Source organism: Ovis aries, chromosome 10, assembly GCF_016772045.2.
Source record: "Ovis aries strain OAR_USU_Benz2616 breed Rambouillet chromosome 10, ARS-UI_Ramb_v3.0, whole genome shotgun sequence".
Classification (NCBI taxonomy): Eukaryota; Metazoa; Chordata; class Mammalia; order Artiodactyla; family Bovidae; genus Ovis; species Ovis aries.
In genome coordinates, this window is record NC_056063.1 from 12,811,750 (window position 1) to 12,834,744 (window position 22,995).

The 22,995-nt window shown below is 37.9% G+C and overlaps 1 protein-coding gene across 25 annotated transcripts in view; it reads left to right on the top strand.

Moving 5' to 3' along the window:
* The window catches only part of AKAP11 (A-kinase anchoring protein 11), a 49,269-nt gene extending 27,704 nt beyond the window's left edge, over nt 1–21,565 (top strand). For 10 of the 25 annotated variants that reach the window (XM_042254645.2, XM_060394276.1, XM_060394275.1 and 7 more), the window contains 6 exons: nt 13–4,519; nt 7,436–7,591; nt 10,743–10,826; nt 11,613–11,659; nt 14,908–15,068; nt 17,643–21,565. In XM_042254645.2, coding sequence (XP_042110579.1) covers nt 13–4,519; nt 7,436–7,591; nt 10,743–10,826; nt 11,613–11,659; nt 14,908–15,068; nt 17,643–17,783 — 5,096 coding nt within the window. In that variant the 3' untranslated portion in view covers nt 17,784–21,565. Of the gene's footprint in view, nt 1–12; nt 4,520–5,052; nt 6,003–7,435; nt 7,592–10,742; nt 10,827–11,612; nt 11,660–14,907; nt 15,069–17,642 lie in introns of those variants that run through there. The other 15 variants (XM_060394284.1, XM_060394283.1, XM_060394282.1 and 12 more) reach the window with 4 other exon arrangements.
* The last annotated feature ends 1,430 nt before the right edge of the window (nt 21,566–22,995 follow it).

Below are 22,995 nucleotides of genomic sequence, written 5' to 3' on the forward strand. Positions count from 1 at the left end.
CTTTTCCTCTAGGATTAAACATAATTGCACCAAGGAGCCAGTGTGATGCTGCTTCACAGACTATTTCTGGTCACCATTTGGATACCCATGATTTCAGGGTTCTGGTTGGCTCTGAGCAGCAGAAGTCGTTGGCTAAACCTTCAGCTTCTTTAATAAACATTCTGGGACATAAAAAACTGCCTCCAGTGAGAACTTCAGTCACGACATCAGTCTCTGAACCATGGGTCCAGAGGAGTTTCTATAGGTCCTTTGCTGCTTCAGAGAAAGGTAGTGATGCCCAGAAACCGTTGTTCTCCTCTTCTCCTGCCTACTCGTCTGAATCAGAGTGCTCAAGTCCAAGTCCTGTTATTTTCTTGGATGAAGAAGGTTATCAAAAAAGTTTGAAAGCAAAACTTGAGTTACCTAAAATTCCTGTGACGAAAGATGATATTGAGGATTCAGACTCAGAAGTGAGTGAATTTTTTGATAGTTTTGATCAGTTTGATGAACTAGGACAAACTTTAGAGGCTGCTTGTCCGTTTCTGAAAGATCTTGCTATAGGGAAATCATCGCAAAAGAAAGGGCACAAACATGAAAAATTGTGCTCTGTAACCACTACTATGAATCCTCAAAAATTCAAGTTTGATCGGCCAGCTCTCCCAGCTAACATTAGGAAGCCAACACCTCGTAAACCAGAATCCCCTTATAGTAACCTGTGTGACACCCCAGATTCTCCCCGCCCCGTGAAGGCCTCAGGGGAAGACAGTGGTTTGTTTAGTCCTATTCGATCCTCTGCTTTCAGTCCTCTTGGAGGCTGTACTCCAGCTGAATGCTTTTGCCAAACAGATACTGGTGGAGATAGGAGTCATGAAAATCCTGATTCTCTTTATTACACCTATGAAGATTATGCAAATAGCATTTCCTGTGAAGTTCTGGGCTCAGTTCTTCATAGCCATCATACAAATGCAACATCCAACACTAATAGTATTAAAAAGGGAGAAAATAAAATGGTAGCTCTTCAGCATGGAAGCCTTGATCAAAAAAGTAAATCTAAAAATAAACCCTTAATGATTGATAGCATTCAGAAGTTTGCAGCAGATCTCGTGGAAAAAAGTTTTGGCAGTGCATTTAAAGACTTACAGAAGGGGGTCTCTTCATGTACCAATGCCTTATGCCAGTTAGCCATCAAGTTGACGTCATCCGTTTTTCAAATGGCATTTAACGAACTGAGAAGGCAGCGTGCTTTTTCATTGAAAGAACAAGCCATTGGTGGCCTGGCTAGTTTTTTGGTGAGTGAGGCATTCTCAAATGCTTTAAAAGATCTACAGTATGTAAAGAAACAGATCTTCACTAACACCGTCACTAGATTTGCTGCGGATCTCGCTGAAGAGCTTATTTTTGAAGGCATCATGGAAGTGTGTCAGTTCTCGTATCCTCCAACACCTGCGTCTCTGCAGGGTCGGTCATTTCACTATGAAGACAGAGTGGTGAAGTCCTATGCAAGAGATCTGTCTGAATCTGTAATACAGGAAGCGTTCATTGAGCTGTCTCAGGTTGATGTTACCTTCACCACAAAGGCAGCAGTTAGCGTTTCCCCAGAAAACATCAAGTTCGTGAGCACAGAAGATGTAGTGTCAGCGACACAGACTTCTGTGTGTTCCCCTACTTCTAACAGTCAAACAGTTGTGGTAACAAAACCAGTGCAGGAGTATAAAAAGGAATACACGGTGCAGCAGGCCTTGTTCTGTACTTCAGGAATTGTTACTTCAATCCCAGTGCCCTTGGCAGGAAGTGCCCTTCTCCCATACCGTATTTCTTCTAATAGGTATCAGACAAAGTCTTATCCATCATGTGATGATAGTCATTTGAATGGTGGTCCTACTCTAGCAGGTGTTGCCACAAAAAGCAAAGAAGAGGAGCTAGCTTGTCTCAGGAATATTTGTTTACCTTCAGACCACAACTCCGGTAGCCAGAATGAGGTGAAACCAACTAGTGATGTTGTTGAAACAAAAAGCTCTTCAACGTTAACAAATGATCCTGTCATTATTAGCGATTTTTCTGCTGCAATGGTGCATACGATAGTAAATGAAACTATAGATTCAGTGACATCTTCCAAAGTTGCAAAAACAGAAGAACACACAGATTGTTTAACTCAAACAGGAAAGGGAAAAACCCCTTCTTCGATCCCCTACTGGGATCAAGCAACACTGCCACAGAGTGAGGCTAGCAAGAAGGACATGTTCGCCGATCAGTTATCTAAATCTATTATCAAACATTCCATAGATGAAAGCAAGTTAGTGATCCTAAATGTAGATAAAAATGTCCTCCACAAGAAAGACTTGCCTGTTCCTGGAGACGAGTCACAGACCTTGGAAGAGTTCCCCAAGTTTCTTGAAGCTGAAGATCATTTAACTCACTGTTCACTTTCAGAAGGAAAGGATTGTGTTCCAGAAGGTAAAGGTTCTGTGGCTTCTGGATTTTCTTTGGAGACACTACCACCTTGTCTACCAGCAGCAGACCAGAAAGCCAACCTGAAGGAAATTGCTAAGGACAAATCTGTGAAAAAGCAGAATTTGCATAATTCAGCCCTTGAGCCCTTGGCTTTTGGGCAGGAAAACTCTTTTCCCCATTCACATGCTTTCTCATCCACAGTGCTCACCTGTGCAGATGGTTTGCACGTGGAAGAGAAACAGAAAATGAGAGATGGGAACGTAATACCTGACACCCCTCCATCAACTCCTCTGGTTCCATCCCAGGCTCCTTCTGAGTGGGATATCAAGAAGTTAACCAAAAAGCTTAAGGGGGAGTTAGCAAAAGAGTTTGCACCGGCCACACCACCGTCCACACCTCACAACTCGTCTGTAAGCAGTTTGTCTGAAAATGAACAAAATGCAATAGAAAAAGAAGAGTTCATGTTGAAGCTCATGCGGTCTCTCTCAGAAGAAGTTGAAAGTAGTGAAGGCGAAGAGCAGCCAGAGGTGGACGTGAAGTTGGAGCCAGCAGGGAAGAAAGTTCAGTTTGCAGACACGTTAGCGACACACATCGTTTCTCTTGCAACCGAAATGGCGGCTTCCCATTTGGATAATAAAGTGATTCAAGAAGCCAGGGTGAAAAGCCCTTGCTTAAATGTGCAGAGTCAAAGAAGCCTGTCACCTGCTTTTTTAAATTGCTCAGATGAAAGCTTACAAGCATTATGTAGTTTTGCAGGGGATATGGCAGCAGAAGTCATTACGGAAGCTGAAAAAATAGCAAAAGTTAGGAGCTGTATGTTTTTCAGGAGGAAGAGGAACAGTTGTGTTGATGGTGACCAAGATTATAGATCAGAAGAGAAGTCGGATGTAGAGGCTGTAGCACACCCGGGAGGAGTAGATCCGTTTGTTCTTCCTTTACCACCAAGTTCTTGTCTGTCAGGTCTAACGTACAAGTATCCCAGCTGTGAAAGTGTGACAGATGAGTATGCAGGTCACATTATCCAAATACTAAAACAGGAAGGTGGTAATAGTGACTTAATAATGGACCAGTACGCCAACAGACTTGCCTATCGGTCTGTTAAGTCAGGATTGCAAGAAGCAGCTAAAACAGCCAAAGTGAAGTGCAGCTCCAAAATATTCCCTGTGCAGAGCTCACAGATGAAAACCAACGATGAACTGTTACTGTTTTTAAATAAAGAACACCAGCAAGAAGCAGATAAAAAAAGACAAAGCAGAAGTGGTGGAAGTTACCTTCATAAAAACCAGACTTGTGAGTGGACACGGGACATGTGCAGAAATGAGTGCTCAGAACTACATAGTTTTTCAACCTGTCTTGCTCACAGCATCACAAGAGATGTTACAAAAGAGCTGATGGCATCAACAGGTGGCTTGCCAAAATCGTTAACAGATTCTTGCCTTTATGAAAAAAACGCATGTGACGAAGATACTGAGACTCATGTCGGGCCAGAGTTTCCCAAGTCTCTTCAGCCTTCTTCACAGAATCACAGATTTTCTCAGAGTACAGGCAGCTTGAGTGGGTGTGGCTATGGAGAGACTGTCGTTCAAGCTATAGAGCAGTATGCTAACAAAGTCGTGGGCGACACTTTAGAGGTGGGTTTAGGATCTGCCGTCTTCCACGTGTCTGAAGCCACAAAAGCAGTTGATAGGATCACTTACGCAGAAAAGCTGTCGCATCTGGTGGGTCAGGCTTGCCGATACTGTGACCGTAAAGAGCTCCATGACTGCACTGGAAATTCGTCTCCTTGCTTTCCCAGACCGGATTCACTTGCTGGTAGTAAGCCAGTTTCTCATTCACAGCTTAGCAGCTTCTATCAGAAATCTAGGATTTTTCATCTTGATGTCCCTCAAATTCACGTTAATCTCGATAAGAAGGCAGTGCTTGCTGAGAAGATAGTTGCTGAAGCGATTGAAAAGGCAGAGAGAGAGCTGAGTAGTACCAGCCAGGCAGCCGACAGTGGGATCGGACAGGAAGGCGCCAGCTTTGCCGAAAGCCTCAGCACAGAGATACTGGCGTCAGCAGTGGTCAGTGCTGGACAGGCCGTCAGCAGGTAAGCTTCTGATTTCTTTTGGGTTTTGCAGTAAAGAGTTAACTTGATTATTTATGTCTTAGAAAGATGTTCAGAAAGATGTGATTCTTTTTAATCCTAAATGAACAAAAAGAAATACTCCCTATTACATTTGCATATCGTTGCTATCCTACCTGTTACTTTTCGTAGACACTGTCTCATTATCCCCCAGCAGCCCTTTGGGGGAAGGAAGGTATGAGCCATTTCCTCAATTGGAAGGTGAGGCTTAGAGTAGATAGTCACCTTGCCCAAGTTTACACAGCTGTAGAGTAGGTAAGGTTGAATCAAGGAAACAGCTGGAGAAGTTCATACAGCAAATACTGAGTATCACCATATTAATGTACCACTCTGAGATGATGTTTTTATTTCTGTTCACAAAGGTAAGTTTTCTTACAAAGAGCATAATTGAACGTGCCAGGCATCTCTGTCCATGGGATGTCCCAGGCAAGAATACTGAAGTGGGTTGCCATTTCCTTCTCCAGAGGGTCTTACCCACCTAGGGTTCTGTGTTGCAGGTGGATTCTTGACCAGTTGAGCCACCAAGGAAGCCCCGTGAAGAAAGCAAGCATTCTCTAACTAGTTCCCTCCTGCCACCACTCCTCTGGATAAACCGCCGTCTAAGGGACAGCTCTCTGTGATAGTCCTACAGTGTTCTGTGTTTTAGAGGCTGTGCCTTGTGCTCAGTGGTCCTAACAGCTTAGTTCAGATGTTCACTTTTAGCCTTCTCTCTCCCTGGGAAAACATCAGGACTGATTGGTGTTATTAGTTTGTAGGATTATTTTTGTGAGTCTCATGGAAAGAGAAAATTTCTTGAGTTGAGGAGGAATTTCATTGAGCCACATGGTAACCCAGGATATTTTAGTATCTTTTGTCAGTGCTGTGACATGCACTGCCTCTTTTCTTGGCCATCTTAAGATAGGGATATGCAGGGAGCTAGTGCTGGGGGTGGTGTGCAGTTTTGAAGAGGTAGCAGGAAGCAACTCTGACAAAGTGACATTGGAGCAGTGAGCCAAAGGTGAAGAGACAATAGCTAAGTGGAAATCAGGGAAATGGAGTTCCCAGCCAAGGTTAGTGGGACTGCGTATTGGGGAAACAGCAGAGAGGCTTGTGTGGCTAAGGTGGGTGAGCCAGGGAGAGCAGGAGCCCGGTGGAGGTCATGAGAGGTCATCATACCAGATGCATGTTAAAAGGGTTTGGACTCTTATTCTGATTTGATGAGAAGCCACTGGAAGGTTTCGATCAGAAGACTAATACTTCCCCTCTTCATGTTTGAAAATATGGGGCAAGATTGGGGTATAGGGTTAAGAGGCACAAACTACTATGTGTAAAATAAGCAACAAGGGTAAGTTTTATAGCATTGGGAAATAAATATAAGCCATTATTTTTTAATAACTTTAAATGGAATATAATCCTTAAACATACTTACTGTGTTGTACACCTGAAACTAATAAAATAATGTAAATCAGTTCAGTTCAGTTGCTCAGTCGTGTCCAACTCATGAATCGCAGCACGCCAGGCCTCCCTGTCCATCACCAACTCCTGGAGTTCACTCAAACTCACGTCCATCGAATTGGTGATGCCATCCAGCCATCTCATCCTCTGTCGTCCCCTTCTCCTCCTGCCCCCAACCCCTCCCAGCATCAGAGTCTTTTCCAGTGAGTCAACTCTTCACGTGAGGTGGCCAAAGTACTGGAGTTTCAACTTTAGCATCATTCCTTCCAAAGATCACCCAGGACTGGTCTCCTTGAGGATGGACTGGTTGGATCTCCTTGCAGTCCAAGGGACTCTCAAGAGTCTTCTCCAACACCACAGTTCAAAAGCATCAATTCTTCGGCACTCAGCTTTCTTCACAGTCCAACTCTCACAGCCATTACATCACTACTGGAAAAACCATAGCCTTGACTAGACGGACCTTTGTTGGCAAAGTAATATCTCTGCTTTTGAATATGCTGTCTAGGTTGGTCATAACTTTCCTTCCAAGGAGTAAGCGTCTTTTAATTTCATGGCTGCAATTACCATCTGCAGTGATTTTGGAGCCCCCCAAAATAAAGTCTGACACTGTTTCCACTGTTTCCCCATCTATTTGCCATGAAGTGATGGGACCAGATGCCATGATCTTTGTTTTCTGAATGTTGAGCTTTAAGCCGACTTTTTCACTCTCCTCTTTCACTTTCATCAAGAGGCTTTTTAGTTCTTCACTTTCTGCCATAAGGGTGGTGTCATCTGCATATCTGTAAATCAACTGTACTTCAACAAAAAGTTAAAACATCACTTTAAACTGTGAGTCAAGAATAAAATGTAGAAGGGGCATACACAGTAATTGAACAGAAAATGGAATTTCTTGTGAAGATAGAATAAAACTATAAGTGCTTTTTCATTGAGGAAAAAAAATGAGAGGGATTATGATCCGTGCTCAGAATCTTGAAGAGATTTGGCTAGTCTGACTGTAGCCTCGATTGATAGTCCATAATTCCTTGAACTACTTTTTTTTTTGTTCTTAAAGCCAGAAAAGGGGTAATTTTTGGTACAAATAAAAATACTGTTTACAAAGCAGATGTGGCAGACTTAGGAACTTGTGCTCCGTCATAGTGTCCCAGCTGAAAATATGAACTGCTTTGAAGAGAATCTAAATAAGTGCTGTGCTTGGGATGGCCCCGTAATAGATGAACAGAGTAGGTTAGGGATATCAGTGGGTATCTCAGTAAATTTGGAAATTAATAAGCTCTCCTGCCAAGTCTCTTTATTAGCAGACCCAAACAAAGGGTTAGATCGACCACTGGTCTAACTCTGAAGGTCCCATTTCTTGTTTTTGTCATCGTTATCATCAAATGGATAGTCCTATTAATAATACAATTCAGAACCTGATGCTTTTGGACTTATTTTCTTTCTTTTTTCTAGTCCAAAAGAAACAGAAGACTTTCAGTTGGCTGAGTCTCTTGGTAGCCAGCAGATGCATCTCAGTATTGGTGAGGACAGTACTGGAAGCTGGTCCAACTTAAGTTTTGAAGATGAACACCAGGATGAAAGCAGTAGTTTTCACCATCTAAGTGAAAGGTAACTGTGATTTTGAATGTAATTGCATAGTTTAGGTACTCGGACTCCTCAGAAATAAGTTCCAAATTTATACTGAATTTGATTTTAAAATTCTGAATTTGAAAACCTAACCATTATTATCAAAGTGTATTTTGTTCCAACATTATTTCTAATGGTTTGACATTTATTAAATATAGTAATTAGCTGGACTAATTTCTTTGTGCCAATAATTGAAAAATATGTCATACATTTGATTTTACATGCTTCATGCTGTACTTGACTTTCTCATGAACTTTGAGAAAAAAATTTTCTTTCTCACTTTAAAGGACAGGAAAAAGAATAATTATCTGTAAAAGGCATCAAAATGGTCCTGTAATTTTTTTGATATTATAGTAGTATTTTTCTAGGGGAAGGATTCCTTATTTGTCCATTCAGGATCACTGTAACTTGAGCAGTTATACTTGAATGACTGAAAATACGTAAACTCATTACAAAAATACAGTATGATAAAACAGAAGGCACTTCGTGTATCATTCTCTCAGTTAACCTTGTTCCTAAAACCAGTTTTAGAATATTTTATTAATTATAATAGAATTATTTCTTTTATTCCTAATGCTGTACAGGCCTTCCTGAGTAACCTATAAAATGTTACAAAATCTTTATTCACATTAAGTGATACTTGGAAATAGTAAACACTGACCATAGCTGAGCCTAGGGAGAGGAAGGGGTTTTGGGCACTTGTAGAAAGGACCCTGTGAAGCTTCTGCAGAACAGGCCCTTGGAATGGACTTACCAGGAGAAGGAGGGAAGAGGGGATGACGAAGCAGAAGGAAAGGAAATGGCTTTTCAACTGTTAGAACACATCATCTCAAAGTACTTGGTTTGATCCTTGGATTAACCAGTGAGTGTTAATATTTTTATATTTTTATTGTCATAGTTTTTAAAATGTGACACAAGCCACCAATATTTTACAAAATTTAAATCCAGAAAAGGCAGTCTTTAAAACTAGTAGTAGGAAGTGGGGTAATATCACAGATTATCATTTGCCCCTCTCCATACCTTTAGAATGTTTACACTTAAATTCTTCTCTCACTTTGAGAAACAGGCTTCTAGAATTTCAGTGGAGTTAACATTGTTGCTTATGAAATCCTGGTGTTAAAATGGGAGAACTTAGAGGCTAGTGGCCATAAAAGGGCTGTAGCTGGTTGAATGACTCAATATGGAATGCTGTCCAGTATGATGAAAAGAAGGGAAGTGCCTACCAGGGTCAGCCGTTGGTTCTTCCTCTTTAGCATTATTTTATCAGTGGTGTAGAACACTCATTATTTGTGAGTGACTCAAAACAGAGATGAAAAGGTAATCCTGTTAACAGAACCAGAGTTCAGAAAGACCAAATCAGGCTGAGGCTAAACCAGTTGTGTTTAACATGAGTAAATATCTTTAGGTTCAGAAAATTAATTACTTGAATGGGAAAAACCTGACCTGATAGCATTTTGTCCAGGGGAAAAAAAAAAACACACAAAAAAACCTGTGGTTTAATTGACCATAGAATTAATAAGAACTAACAGTACTGTGTGAATTTAAGTTTCCGGCACAAAGAAAAACTTAGTGGGGCTCATCCAGGGTTGGTGGTGTGCTTGCCTCCTAGAGATTAAGATTCGCTGGGTCATTGGCAGTCCCAAGATTCTGCATGCTTGATAAGTGCCTCAGATGATTTTAAAGCAGGTGTATCAGAGACCACACTTAAGATACATGACTTTAGTGTAGAAATGGGTAAAACTTTTAATTTTGTAATTTTTTTCTGTGCTTAGTTAACCATTCTATTAATGGAAGTAAATTATGGTGTTTGAGATCATTTATTTTCTCTCTCTTTGGCTCACAGCTGTCTAACCATTCTGTATTTCCATATTTTCTCGTTTTTGGTTTGTCTGTCACCAGACTATGTAGGCAAAACTGGCTGGTTTCATGGTTTTACACTAGGGCTATATTTGTTTGAATGTAATGTTGAAAAGACATTGATCAATTTAATTTTTATGTAATGCATTACGGTTTGTGACAGTTGAATAGTGCTAATATGTACCTGTTAATTATTGAAATAGCCTGGAAACTCTTTAGAACTTTTAAATAATCAGCCCCTTTTCGGTAACCATATCAACATTTACTGATGCATAAAAGATGATTTTATGTTAATTCATTTTTAGAACCCAAATTTTATATTGTGTAAATATTTTTATAATTGTCTAGCCTACTGTGGGAAAATACAGCTGCTTATCACTGCAAACTAATGTGCTTACTAACTATTTTAATGATAGAATTTTTAAAAATTGCATGTTTAGATTTTAATCTGAAAAACTGAATTTAGTTTTGTTTCCGAACACAGTTGCTTTTTGTGTCGTGTTGCTTTGCTGCACTTGTAGAACGTAGTTGCTTTCTTCTTTTGATTAGGCAGTGTAAGAAGGTGTCGGTGAGGTGTTAGTGACTGGCTGATCTGTCAAGTGTAATGCTTGATTAGACCTTGGCTATGCAATATTCTGAAGAAAATGTATATTATTTGCCACCTGCTGAATTATACATAATGTATGAAATAAAGATAATTGACATAATAATGAGTATCTTAAAATCAGAAGATGTGTTTTCTCCCCGTAGTTAGACAAGGTCTTTTGGGACTATGTTTCAGTGTTTTCCTTCTCATCCTTTCCCCATCCTCCTTCCCTGCCCTGGCCGTCAACTTTGTGCAGTCTCTAAACACTCAGGGAAAAAGACTCGGGAGAATGTTAACCTGTGTAAACTTTATCCAAACTGGATACCATTGGCTTTTTACAAATTATGTCCTAAGTTTTGCCATAGACATTAATTTCATTGTGAAACTTTTTGTTCTTCCATTCATTTACTGTCCTAAAAGTCACTGTCTGAATCTGTAAAATAAATATAAATTTAGGATAATTTTCATGAACTGCTGAGGACAAGTAAGAAAACTCCCTAATCTCTGAAGCTGTTGAACACCTCATGTAGTAGCAACGATGGTCTTCAAATAGCTCCACGGATGCTGTGCCCACTGAGGCAGCTTCAGAACATCCTCAGTTATCAGTGATGGACGCCGTTCCAAAGAAAACCAGGGTTGTTTTTACGATTCATTTTCTAGTTCAGCTCTGTTCTTTTCTTCCTCTGGCAGTAATGGTAACAGCAGTAGCTGGAGCAGTCTTGGTTTAGAAGGAGATTTGTGTGAGGACAATTTATCCTTTCCAACATCAGACAGGTTGGTCCAGTCCAGAAATCTAAACACTGATGAGTCTTTCACCACTAATGCATGATATCATATTCTTAAAAGAATGTGGGTTAAAGTGCCAACATGTATCAACCTGCTTTTCTCCTGTATTTGACATGATTCTGCTTGATAAATTTACATCTAATGAAAAAATTCAACTCTGCTAAGATACGACTGACACCTAATTGCAAAATGTGTTACTTTTATGCATGTGTTGCACTGCTTGCTATTTTTCATTCTACCAATTACTGTTTCATTAAAAAGAGCTTGCTTCCTACAGGATTTCTGTTGCTTTGTTTTTTTTGTTTGTTTGTTTCTGTATATAGTTTTATTCCATTTATAAGAAAAGTATAGGAAAAAATGTGTTTTTAACTGTTAAAAATATACAAATGGCATCAACTGAAGTACTAATAAATAATTATTCATGGCATTCTGTGATATTCAAATGCTGTGTTATCTAAAACCAAATTAGCATATTTTGGCTTTAAATTATTTTAAATTTTATTATGTAATTACTTGACACTGTATATCATGGTCAGGTGGAAATTCTGTTACTGATAACTTCCTTTTAGGCATCATTGGCACTTGAGATTTTAACATGAAATGGTGTGAGAAGCAAAGCTTCCTTTTTTTTTTGTCATTTCTCCCCCTTTTAAATGTCATATGTCATATTGTAACATTCATTTTTTTGGTCACATTTTAAAAATTGGCTTTAATACCATTATTAATTAAAGCTTTTTTTTTTTTTTTTTAACTGCTTTTGCTTCATTTGGTAAGTGATGGGCCAGATGATGAAGAAGAGGAGCATCAGACTGATGAAGAAGGTAACTGGCTGTTTGTTTTTTAAAGTGTTTGCCTGTTTTTTGTATAAGGTATAAAGTTCTTTAGGAAAGTCTTTAATGTTTGTGCATTTTCATCAAATAGGCACTGTATTATTGCTGAGTTATCAGGGTTTTACATTACAAAACATTCTTTTTTGTTTAAATTCATTAATTTATTTGCCATTTTACTAGACTTGGAACATTCAAACAATACAGACATACCAAAAAAAAGACATTTATAAGAATCTATATGGAGCCCTATCAGATGGGAAATACTAACTGAAGGCTGTTAATAATAACCAAAAAATCATTTTATAATTCCATAATGGTGTTTTTTCCCCTTCCCTTTTGGTTATTAATGTCTTTTGAGATCCCTTCAACACATTATTACTCATTTAAACTATTCAGTGTAACTTGAAATTATTTATTAGGACAAACGTTGATTTATTTTTAAATTGTTTTCTATTAAAATTACAGAAGTTTGCAATTAGAGTAGACCCAGGAGAAGTTCTTGTCTACATTTCTTATTACACAGATAATAAAGAAACTGAAGAAATATTCCAAATCAGAGTATTCTTGAACTAATCTATCCAGTGTCAGATCTTTTGCTGAGCAGCTTGTGTTATTTGATTGTTATAAAGACCAAACTACTTTAAAAGAAGTATTCAGTTATTTGAGGGAGAAATTTATAATAGTCTCTTCATATAATTATTTTGTTTAAAATATAAAATTCTTAATGTTATGAGATATAATTATTATAATTATCACATCAGTTTGTTTTCCTTTCAAACTAGTTATTTCTAGAGTTAGTGCTTGATGTCAATCTTATAAAAATCAATAAATAGAAGATATTTTTAAACCAGTTCTCCATTTCATTAATTCCAGTCTTACACTCACACATATATTTGAAGAAAATACTCATTCCTTCCTTTAATGATCATGGTTGCAAATGTGTAAATACTAGAGTTCTGGAATGTGATTTGTAATTCTTAATTAAATATATTAGAATGTCTTAAGTGAATCTCAAAAACTTCTCACGTTGAAATTGAGTTTTCATTATATTTAGATGGGTGTTGAGTTTTTTTCCAAAAATCTTAATTTTCCTTTATTTCTGAAAATACCAATAATGTCTTCTATAGAGTGGCATGTAAGAATATTCATGTTTAGACATTAGTTTTTGAACCAGTGATTCTTTAATCATCTCTTCAGAAATAGGCAAACAGAAAATTGTAGGAACAAATTTCTTAAAATGTACTTTCCACCTGGGTTTCCAGTAAGTTTTATTACCAATTGTATTTTTTTAATTTAGAAAGGTCATGTATCAATTTTGAGTCCAAATCCTCAAACCTAAGATTATTATTATTTTAGTTCTAAAACCACTCCTTAGTAGCCATTTTTCATACAGGGTTTCTGGAAGTAAGTTTTTTTTTTTCTGATGAGTTATACTTCTGATGAAAAGTAGGTGTGAAAAGGGAAAGTAACAGTGAAAGTCACTCAGTCGAGTCCAACTGTTTGAGACCGCATGGATTATACAGTCCATGGAATTCTCCAGGCTCGAATACTGAAGTGGGTAGCCTTTCTTCTCCAGGGGGATTGGGCAATATTTTTAGTTTTTGTTAGAGTATTTGTTTGTTTATACTTAGTTGCTCAGTCATGCCCAGCTCTTTGCGACCCCATGAACTGTTGCACACTAGGCTCCTCTGTCCATGGGGTTCTCCAGGCAACAATAGTGGAGTGGGTTCCATGCCCTCCTCTGGGGATCTTCTCAACCCAGGGATCGAACCCGAGTTTCCCACATTGCAGGCAGATCCTTTACCATCTGAGTGAGCCAGGGAAGAATATTTGCTTTATTTTTTGCTGAGTGAAAACAGTTCAGAATTATAGAAATCCTAAGGCAGCAAGCTTGCTTTATTTATTGTTTTTGTTTGTAGTTGCAGGATGTCAGTTCTCTCTCTTTTCACTAGAGTTGAATGACCTCTCTTAGAGATCACTCTTAGGCAGCCAGACACCCTGAACTGGAAAATCAAGTGGTACAGAGAACCTTTCAACTCCATGACCTCTGCAGAGTTTATAGAATGGTCCAAAGACTGTGATACTATTGTGTGCCAGACCCATTTTTGATTGAGAATCAGAGTGCGGAAAGGAAGGAAATGATAATACATTTATTTTAAGAGAATAGCAGGAACCAATTTTTTTAAATGAAAAATCTTACAGGTCAGTAGGAGCCCTAAAAATTAGTAGTGGTCTAAAATGCCCTGCCAACTGTAAAAAAAAAAAAAAAAAAATAGGGACATTCACCAGCAAATGTCCATTACTGGTGCAAATTGGTATGGTGTATGCCTGCATGCCCCCCTGCCTGCCTCTTGTGGGGGAGGCCCGGGCCTCAGCACTGCTGGTTGCTCAGCCACCATTAAGCAGCGGTATTCAACACAGGATATTGGTTTAGTTTTATAGTCAACAGAGATTCATCTTTTTTAATGTTGAAAACATAGTTTTTATTAAAAACAAAACAAAACAAAACTTGAGAACAGTGTCTTCTACCACTGTCCCTGGTTTGGTTTTGTGGATGTAAGTGGTTGTATATGACTCCCCCCCCCCCATATTTTGCCTGAAAAGTGAAGTGATTAAGAGCATGGAACCAGATTGCCAATGTTAATATCCTGGCTCAGCTGTGTCCCAGCTGTGAGACTCTTGGTCTGTCTCTACCCCTGATCCCTAACCTGTAAAATGGGATGGTCGTGGTTCCCTCCTCCTAGGGTGTTTGTGAGGGGTGAGGGAGTTAGTGTGTCTAAAGAGCTTAGATCAGCACTTAGGCTATACTATGTGTGATCCAAGTATTCACTCCTGCTGCTGTTTCTCTTAGTTCAAAAAGCTTTCTGAAAGTCCATTTAATATATTTATTTGTGTTTTGATTGTAATTGTAGCATTTTAGTTTTATTTGCTATACCTGTGGATTATACTTTGACATAAAGTATGGCATTTGTGAATTGCCAGTTGAATTCAGTGCCTCAGAATAGAGTTTTGCATTATGTTGTCACAGATGATCAAACTATTTTTTTATTTTAGCATTATTTTGCTCTTTCAAAGTAATACTTTAGTTGGTGTTACGGTGCAGTTAAGAAAAGATTATTTTTTGGAAAATTCCTTGGAATCTTAAGAAATGGAAAATGCTTATATATCCTTAGAAACCAGAGTACTGAGAATTGAATTGATGGATTTCTTTGCATATTGCTTAAAAATTTAAATTTTAGGTTTGGAGCAAGATGGAAAGACTCTGCTAATTACAAATATTGACATGGAGCCATGCACAGTAGACCCCCAGCTAAGAATTATTCTTCAGTGGCTTGTTGCTTCTGAGGCAGAAGTTGCAGAACTTTATTTTCATGACTCTGCAAAGAAGGAGTTTATGCAAGTAAGTACCTGCCTTGTAGGGTGGGTGTGAGGGCACAGTGTGTGCTGCTCTGTATCACAGTTGATCTGATAAGATGCCCACTGATAGCAAATGGGCAGATGCCTGGGCATTAGAGTCCAGTGCTTGGGCTCAGATATCAGCTCTGCCGCACTCTTGCAGTGTGACCTTGGGCAGGTTCGCTAGTCGCAGGCTTTTTATCTGGGCTGTGGAAATGAGCATAGAATTTACCTGGCAGAGATTTGTGAGGATTAACTATAACACTGTTAAAAGTTGCTTAATCCAGTGCCTGGCACATCCTAAATTCTCAAAGCTGGGTGTCTTTAATAAGCAAAAAGATCGAGTTATTCTTTGTACTTGGGAAGTGAAGTCAGTCGTGTCCAACTCTTTGCGACCCCATAGACTGTAGCCTACCAGGCTCCTCTGTCCATGGGATTTTCCAGGCAGTAGTACTGGAGTGGATTGCCATTTCCTTCTCTAGGAGATCTTCCCAACCCAGGGCTCGAACCTGGGTCTCCCGCATTGTAGACAGACGCTTTACCTTCTGAGCCACCAGGGAAGTCCATTCTTTGTCCTTAATTGATGCATAATTATGCCTAGTAATGAGTATGTCTCTTCTGTTAATCCAGTGTCATTAGTATGAGAAGCTAGCATAAGCAAAAGCCAGTAAAAGTTTATAAACATTTAATAAGGGACAGTAATTCACTTTGAGCATTTAGTAGGGTTCTAATACTAAAGCATTCAGTTTAGGTGCATTAATTAAATATTTTTATTGATAATTTACTGTGTACCAGGTATGTTATTAGCCAGAATTTTTAGTTTGCAGCCTTAAGGTTTTTGTCTAGGACTTTTCTTTATCAGAACTTTCATTTAATCTTACTGTATAATGTAGAATAGTTCAAAGAATAACCAGTATAAAATGATTAATAATGACAAAAAAGGAATTGTCTTGATTTCCGGTTCAGAATTTACAAAAGTACTATTGAAAGAAGTATGTGAAAAAGATATAAAACAATTGTTTTTTGTATTTTGTTGTTTTTATTTAGACTTCTTGAATTTTTCCAGCATAGATTTCTGTTTAGAGGCAGAGGGAGGAAATAAGACAGAAAGGGGATGTTCAGGAAATGAATTGTCAAGGGGAAAGAATGGGTAGGGAAAGTATTAGAACTGACTATGGAAGCAAGCGTTTTCAAGTCGTTTAGTCTTGGATAAATTGAGGGCTAAGGAAGGCCTTAGGCAGAGCTGAGTGTAATGGTGCTGAGGTAAGGGAACCGCATCCCCATATAACCTAAGAAAACATTCTTGCAGTTCCTCAAAAAGTCAAACACAGCATTATTATATAACCCAGCAATTCTCCACCTAGGTCTGTACCCAAGAGGAATGAAAACATATGTCCAAGGCAGTGTTATTCATAATAGGCCAAAAGTGGAAACATCCTAAATGTCCATTAACTGATGAATAAAACGTGGTCTGTCCATGCAGTGGAATATTGGCTGTCAGTAAAAAGGAATGAAGTAGAGACATGCTACACCCTGGAGGTAGAGGACCCTTGAAGTCATTATGCTAAGTGAAAGGAGCCAGGTCACAGAAGGCCATATATTTTGTGATTCCATTAAAATGAAATGGCCAAAATAGGCAGATCTGTAAACTGAAAGTAGCTTAGTGATTGCCTCAAGTTGACGGGGTTGGGAGGAATGGGCAGTGATTAACAGGTAGACTTTTCTTTGGTAATAAAGGTATCCTAATGTTTGTGGTGATGTTGCATTCAACTCTGTGAATACACTAAAAACCATTGGCTGGTCTATTTTAAATGGGTGAATTGTGTGATATGTGAATTATATCACAGTAAAACTATTTTTGAAAAGGTTAAGTATATTTATATTACAAACAGTTTTTATAGAACTAAATAGGAAAAAATCTGAGTTGAAGACATGTTCAGATTGGTGATGATAGTTTATTTAAACCTGTATTTTTATACTTAAAAAAAGGTATAATTGATACATAATACCATATTAGTTTCAGGTGAACAACATAATGACATTTGTACATACTACAAAATGATTGCCACAGTGTTTGATATTTATTTACTTTTTTCTGAAATATGAACATTTCTTGTATGTTTTTGTTGAGCCTGGAGTGCGTATTCCAGGGGAGAAAGCCACACTGTACGTTGTAGAAGGAAAATCCACATCCTTTTATTAAGCTTGACATTGTCTTTATTATTTTATGTTCCCGGTTGAGGGTGTGGCAGATGTATTTAGTTCAGTTCAGAGTTTCCTGTAGAGATGGAGTCTCTCCACGCCCACACAGACACTATGCTGGGTGAGGTTTATGGGGTTCTGGCTCCCGCAATCCCAAAGTGTCACTCTGTGGAGGAGAGTATTTATAAAAGCCAGGAAGGAAAAACGTTTAATTTGTGTAAAGAGTGGTGGTTTAGGGGAGAATACCTTGTTATAACTGGGAAACAGTATTTTGCTGCAAACAGCAGTTTCATCCAGGGTTATAAATAAAAATGAAAACTTTATTGTTAAAAAATTGCTTTCGGTTAATGTTTGGCTTATCTTCCTTTTTTACTAGCTTTCAAAACGGCTACAGGAAAAAGGCTGGAAAGTGGGAGACCTCCTGCAGGCTGTGCTTAAATACTATGAGGTGATGGAGAAGACGTCCAGTGAGGAGAGATGCAAGTCCCTGTTTGACTGGCTCTTGGAAAATGCATAGAACAAACTCCAAACCAGTGTATTTTATTATTTGTTTTGGGAGAGGAAGAAACAGATAAAGACGCATAGGGTAAAATTTGAGTAGTGAATATTAACATTTAAAGTGAATTGGGGGGAAGGTAAATAGCTATTAATGTGTTGTGTCATCACATGGTGTATATAGTTCATACTTTCGTCACCTGTCAAATATTATCTTTACTTATTCTTCTGTACACATGTGCAGTGTGTTACGTAAGACCCTAAGAACATGTATTTGAAGAAAGGTCTGACTATGAGGCTTTCAGGAACATTGACTGATGGCGTTCTTTTCGCATCCAAATAGTGCTGCTAGAAATTGCACTGAGGTGGCTGAAGGGGGGTTCCAGGGATAAAGAGTTATAATTTTGCTCCTTTTCAAGCAAACGGTTTCCTGTTAATAACAAGTCTGACATCAAAAAAACAGCATTGAGGCTAATTTATTTTTCTGACATCTTTTTCTATTTTTAAGGGTCAGTTTTATTTTCATGGTTCAGCTATTGGTATTTTTTTGAATCCCCCAAGTTATTTAATTTCTTATAAACAGTAGTTTAGGTTTCTATAAATACTATAAATGATAGTTTCCCCAGCCTTTCATTAAATGATCTTATTTGCTAATGTTTCCAATTGTTCTGGCTTGAGAGTGAGTGAGTGAGTGAGAGAGAGAGAGAGAGAGAGAGAGAGTGTGTGTGTGTGTGTGTGTGTATGTAAAGGAGAACTTTAACCTTGCTAGTGGTGGGTACCCTCTTTTATTTTACTCTTTTCTGGTTACAAACCCACTGTTAACATTAAAAAGGTGCTTTAAAATAAAATGTCTATAAAGATTGTGCAGTAAGAATTTTTCTTTTTTGACTATTTTGAGTCCCCAACTTATTCTTTAAATGAAAATAAAGGTGCAAAACATATTGAAATTTTAAAACTTAATGTTCATTTGGAAATGTATTTAGAGAAGCCCAATAATTGTTTTCTCTGTTGGGATTTTGAAAAAATCCTTTAGCAAGGATTTTTAAATTAAAACTCCACTTTAGCTTTTTCTAGAAAAATCGGGACCTTCCCACCAACCCCTTCCCCGGTAAAATGTATCTGTACTGTTTTGTAAAGTCCTCTGACACAGTCTTTCTGGGCTCTGTATTTTGTTCCACTCGTCTTTAGTAACTGCGAGTTGATTTGAATAGAGGACCAGGATTGTGTTTTGTATGAGGGTATATGCGTGTGAATTTTTGATTCTTCCATTAGCAGATTTTTAAATGAGGAAGTCATTTTTTGTTGGAGGCTTTTGGTTTTGCTCTCACTTTTTTTCCTGAGAACTGACTCTTCTGGAAGCTGCACAAAGTATCGAGGACAGTAGCACCTGCCGGGGACAAGGAACAGGGCACTTGCATTGATTTGAATTACAGTTATGGCAGGGAAATCATTGGTTCTTAAGAAAAATGGCAAAATCTATTTAAATGTTTTGAGGTTACACTTACAGAAGCTTCTATTTTTCCCAATTTAAGATGAAGAAATTAAGCAGGCCTTAAAGATAAATTTTGCGAAAGTTTCTTCAGGTGTTTTTTAAGGTTGGAGAGATGTAGGAAATGTATGTAAGCAGAATTGATTCTGTCTTTAGCTTCTTAGAATTTGACCTGCAGCAGCACTGGACTAGGTTCTTAATTGTTAGGAAGCAGGTTGTTTTAACATAGATTAATTGATTATTAAGCTTAGGTTGAATTTTTACAAGTGTATAGCTATCAAATTGTATTTGGTATTTTCAGTGTATGTACGGGTGTTATTAACAGCAAAACTGAGTTCTGAATTTCTTTTAAGCTAAAGTGACAATATGTTAGTTCTGTAAAACTCTGTACTTGAAAATGTTGATTTCCTGTATGGTAAGGTTTTCCTCCTGTCTTTGTTTTTGTTCGTTTTCTGGAGCTGTGCTGAATTCCGAGTTCCCTATTCAGCCACTGTGGCCCAACAGACCAGTCCTTGGACTCTAGCATGTATAGTACTGATCACAGTGGAGCTCCACACACAGCGGTTCAGTGCAGGGATGTAGAGAAAATGTTAAACGTTGGCAAATGTGAAAAGAAGTGGGAGTTAAGCTTCCTTATATATAGAGAGAACATTGAAGTTTAGAACAGTATCTTTTAATCAAGAACAGTCTAAACTTACTTTGTTTAAAGGCACTTTGTGATTTTTCCAAAGATGTAGAATCTATTTGGTTGCTTAGCCTTCAGAACAGATCTGTTTGTTGAGGAAGACTGTCATATTTTGTTAAAAATCTATTTGATGTAATTTTATTATGATACTGTAATATTGCTATTCTGCATACTTTGGCCCTTATGAAATATCATGTCTTATTCAGAACTGTTAAAGTTGTGATGTGCTTTGGGTTGAATTTTCTGTTTTATCAGTTTCAGAACCATTGGAGAACTGTGAAAAAAAAGTGAAGGAGGCCTTGGATGGGGTTTTTAGAACATTGTTTCAGACGGAACTTCTTTTTCCAAGCCAAGTTTAAAATTCCATTTATATTTGGGGTATTAACTCATTTTGATTTTGATTTATTTCCTGATTTTCACAAAAGGAATGATTCATTTATAAATCACAGAAGAAAATTACAGTATCTCTGGGATGGTTTAACACAGTTTAATGGTTTAATGGAGTTTTAAAATCTTTGAGAACATTTACTCAGTGAATATATGTGATAACATCTTCATAGTTTGACAACCATTCTATTTACCCTTTTAGATATTTGATATGAATTAATTCAACTCATAATACTTTCATTTTGCTTAATTAAAGGTTTTATTTTGCTGGTAGGAGAAATTAGTTACTTATTAAATGCACCAGTTATAAAGTAAAAGATGGGTTACCCATGTGGTTTTGATATGATGCACATTCCCCAGATGCAGTGTTTAACCTTAACTCATCACTAGCGTCTAGACTCAGAGTAGTAAATACTACTCTCTCACAACTAAAATGATCGATTTCCCATCAGTCTGTTGCTTTAAATTTTGTTTTTTCAAGAGAAACTTTCCATAGAATTAAGAAAAATAATAATGCATCCATATTCAGGGTGTAGGGAAAATCCTTTCCATTTCGAACTCTGTCCACCCGTCACCAGCACAAGAGAAGTAGAGCTTCCGTGGGAATTATGAAGCTGTGCTCAAGTGAAATGCTTTTTTTCTCACTCTTGTTTGAGGCCCTGCACACGTTGGCTCACTCAACGTATTCCTGCTCTGGAGATGCAGACGCAGTGTTGGTCACGCTTGTCACTTTATTTATTTATTTTTTTTTCTACCATCTGTGTACATTCCTTTCACAGGGGTAGAATCATAGGTCTAGAAGTTCATTGTTTTGTTTTTTTGTTGTAATGTTTGAACACTATTTAATACAGGTTTTAATATTGCTGGATTTGCTACCTTTTGTTACTTGTGCAGTGTTAATAGTAATAATTCACATTCTTGTTTAATATACCAGCTGTAGAGCAAAAGCAGCTTTGAATAATTATAGCTGTTTATTTGACTGTGCTGAATTATTCCGTTAAGATCTTGTATAACAGTAACTTTTTTCTTTTGCTTTTTCAGTAATTTAATATGTTCATTTACCAAAATATGAACTTCAGGATGCACTAAAATTTTGTTTTTGCAGTGGCTCAAAAATAAACATTTCAGAAATTACTTTTGTAATAATTTGCAATCAGTTGTTCTTTTATTTTTTCCAATTGTTTAAGTCTGTGATCTTTCTCTCCCAATTAAGAATTTCCCAATAAACTTAAGAGATGCCTGACTTTGGTTTTCAATCTGTAGTATCGTGTTAACACACTCAATATTGAACTAAAACAAACGCATAGAAGGCACATAAAACAACCTCTATGTTTCTCACATTATTTTAAAGAAGAACGGAAGCTAGAATATTTTAATTGGACACTGAATCCTAAGTTCTTATTCGAGTGCCTCTGAATGCTGACAAGATGACTTGACAGGCTGTTTGCCTTTTGGATTTTAGTGCAAAGTGGAATATTGTGATTGCCTTTGAATATAAGTGTGTTAGGGAATTCTCCAGCCTGGACTGAGCACTTCTTCCATAGGATATACAGATCAGACCTTTGTCATGCTGTATAGCATCAGGCACTTCAAAGCTAGGTGCTTGATTATTTATTACTAATGGAATTTGACTTTAAGTGTCTTCAGCCTTGGAATTAGTGATTTTCTAGCTTTTCATGAATGTTTCAAAATGTTAGGAAATAATGATCACATATAATGGCTTGGGTATGAGTACATCTCAGGAACCAAGAAAACAAAATGCTCTGAAACCATAAGATTCTTTTGACTGTAATTCCAAAGAGGAAAAACATTTCAAAAGGAATGGGACCTTGTGACAAATGACATTTGAATAACTTTGCAGCATCATTTATTTACAGCAGAAACAGAGTTTAGGAAGTTGCATTTTGGGAGTGCAGTGGTGGTTGCATTTTTTCCTCTTATCGTTTGAGATCTGTGTTTCATCTGGGATAAGGAGGGAGGATGAGAGACAAGTCTTGAAGAATTACCACACATTTAAAGTGTGAAAGATGGAAGAGCCACATATCCCAGGGTAAATATACTCTTGGTGCTATTATGCAAAGGGTAGGAGTGAAAACCTCAGAGCCTTTAGCAGCAGCATTTATAGCAGAAACGAGTTCAGGAAGGCTGCCCCTTGGGAGTGGAGTGGTGGTGGTTTTTTTCTCTGTCCTTTGTAGTTTTGTAATCACCTCACCCTCATTTTACTTTTGTGCTCTGGAGCAAGAAGGGTAATATTTTAGATTGGCTAGAGATGAAAAGAGACATTTCAAGAGGATTGAAGCTTCAAATTTGACATTTTAGGTCTTTCCCACCCTGCCTTTCCCCATCCCCTACCCCATGTCATCTTTTAAACAGACACTTCAATTTTTTAGTTTAGAGCAAGGGATTAAAACTGGACTCCTGTGTGCTGGATTCAGCCCGCTGTTAAACTTCTGCTTTGGTCCAACGTGAGATCTGATTTTTAAAATAATTGCCAACACTTAAAAATAAGGAAATTTCACATTTAAATAGGTTTTGTGTTTCAGCATCTCTTGAAGCGTTGGATGCCGTGGAGTACTGATTGGGGGCTTCCCAGGTGGTGCTAGTGGTAAAGAAACCCGCCTGCCAGTGCACAAGACATGAGAAACACTGGTTTGAACCCTGGGTCAGGAAGGT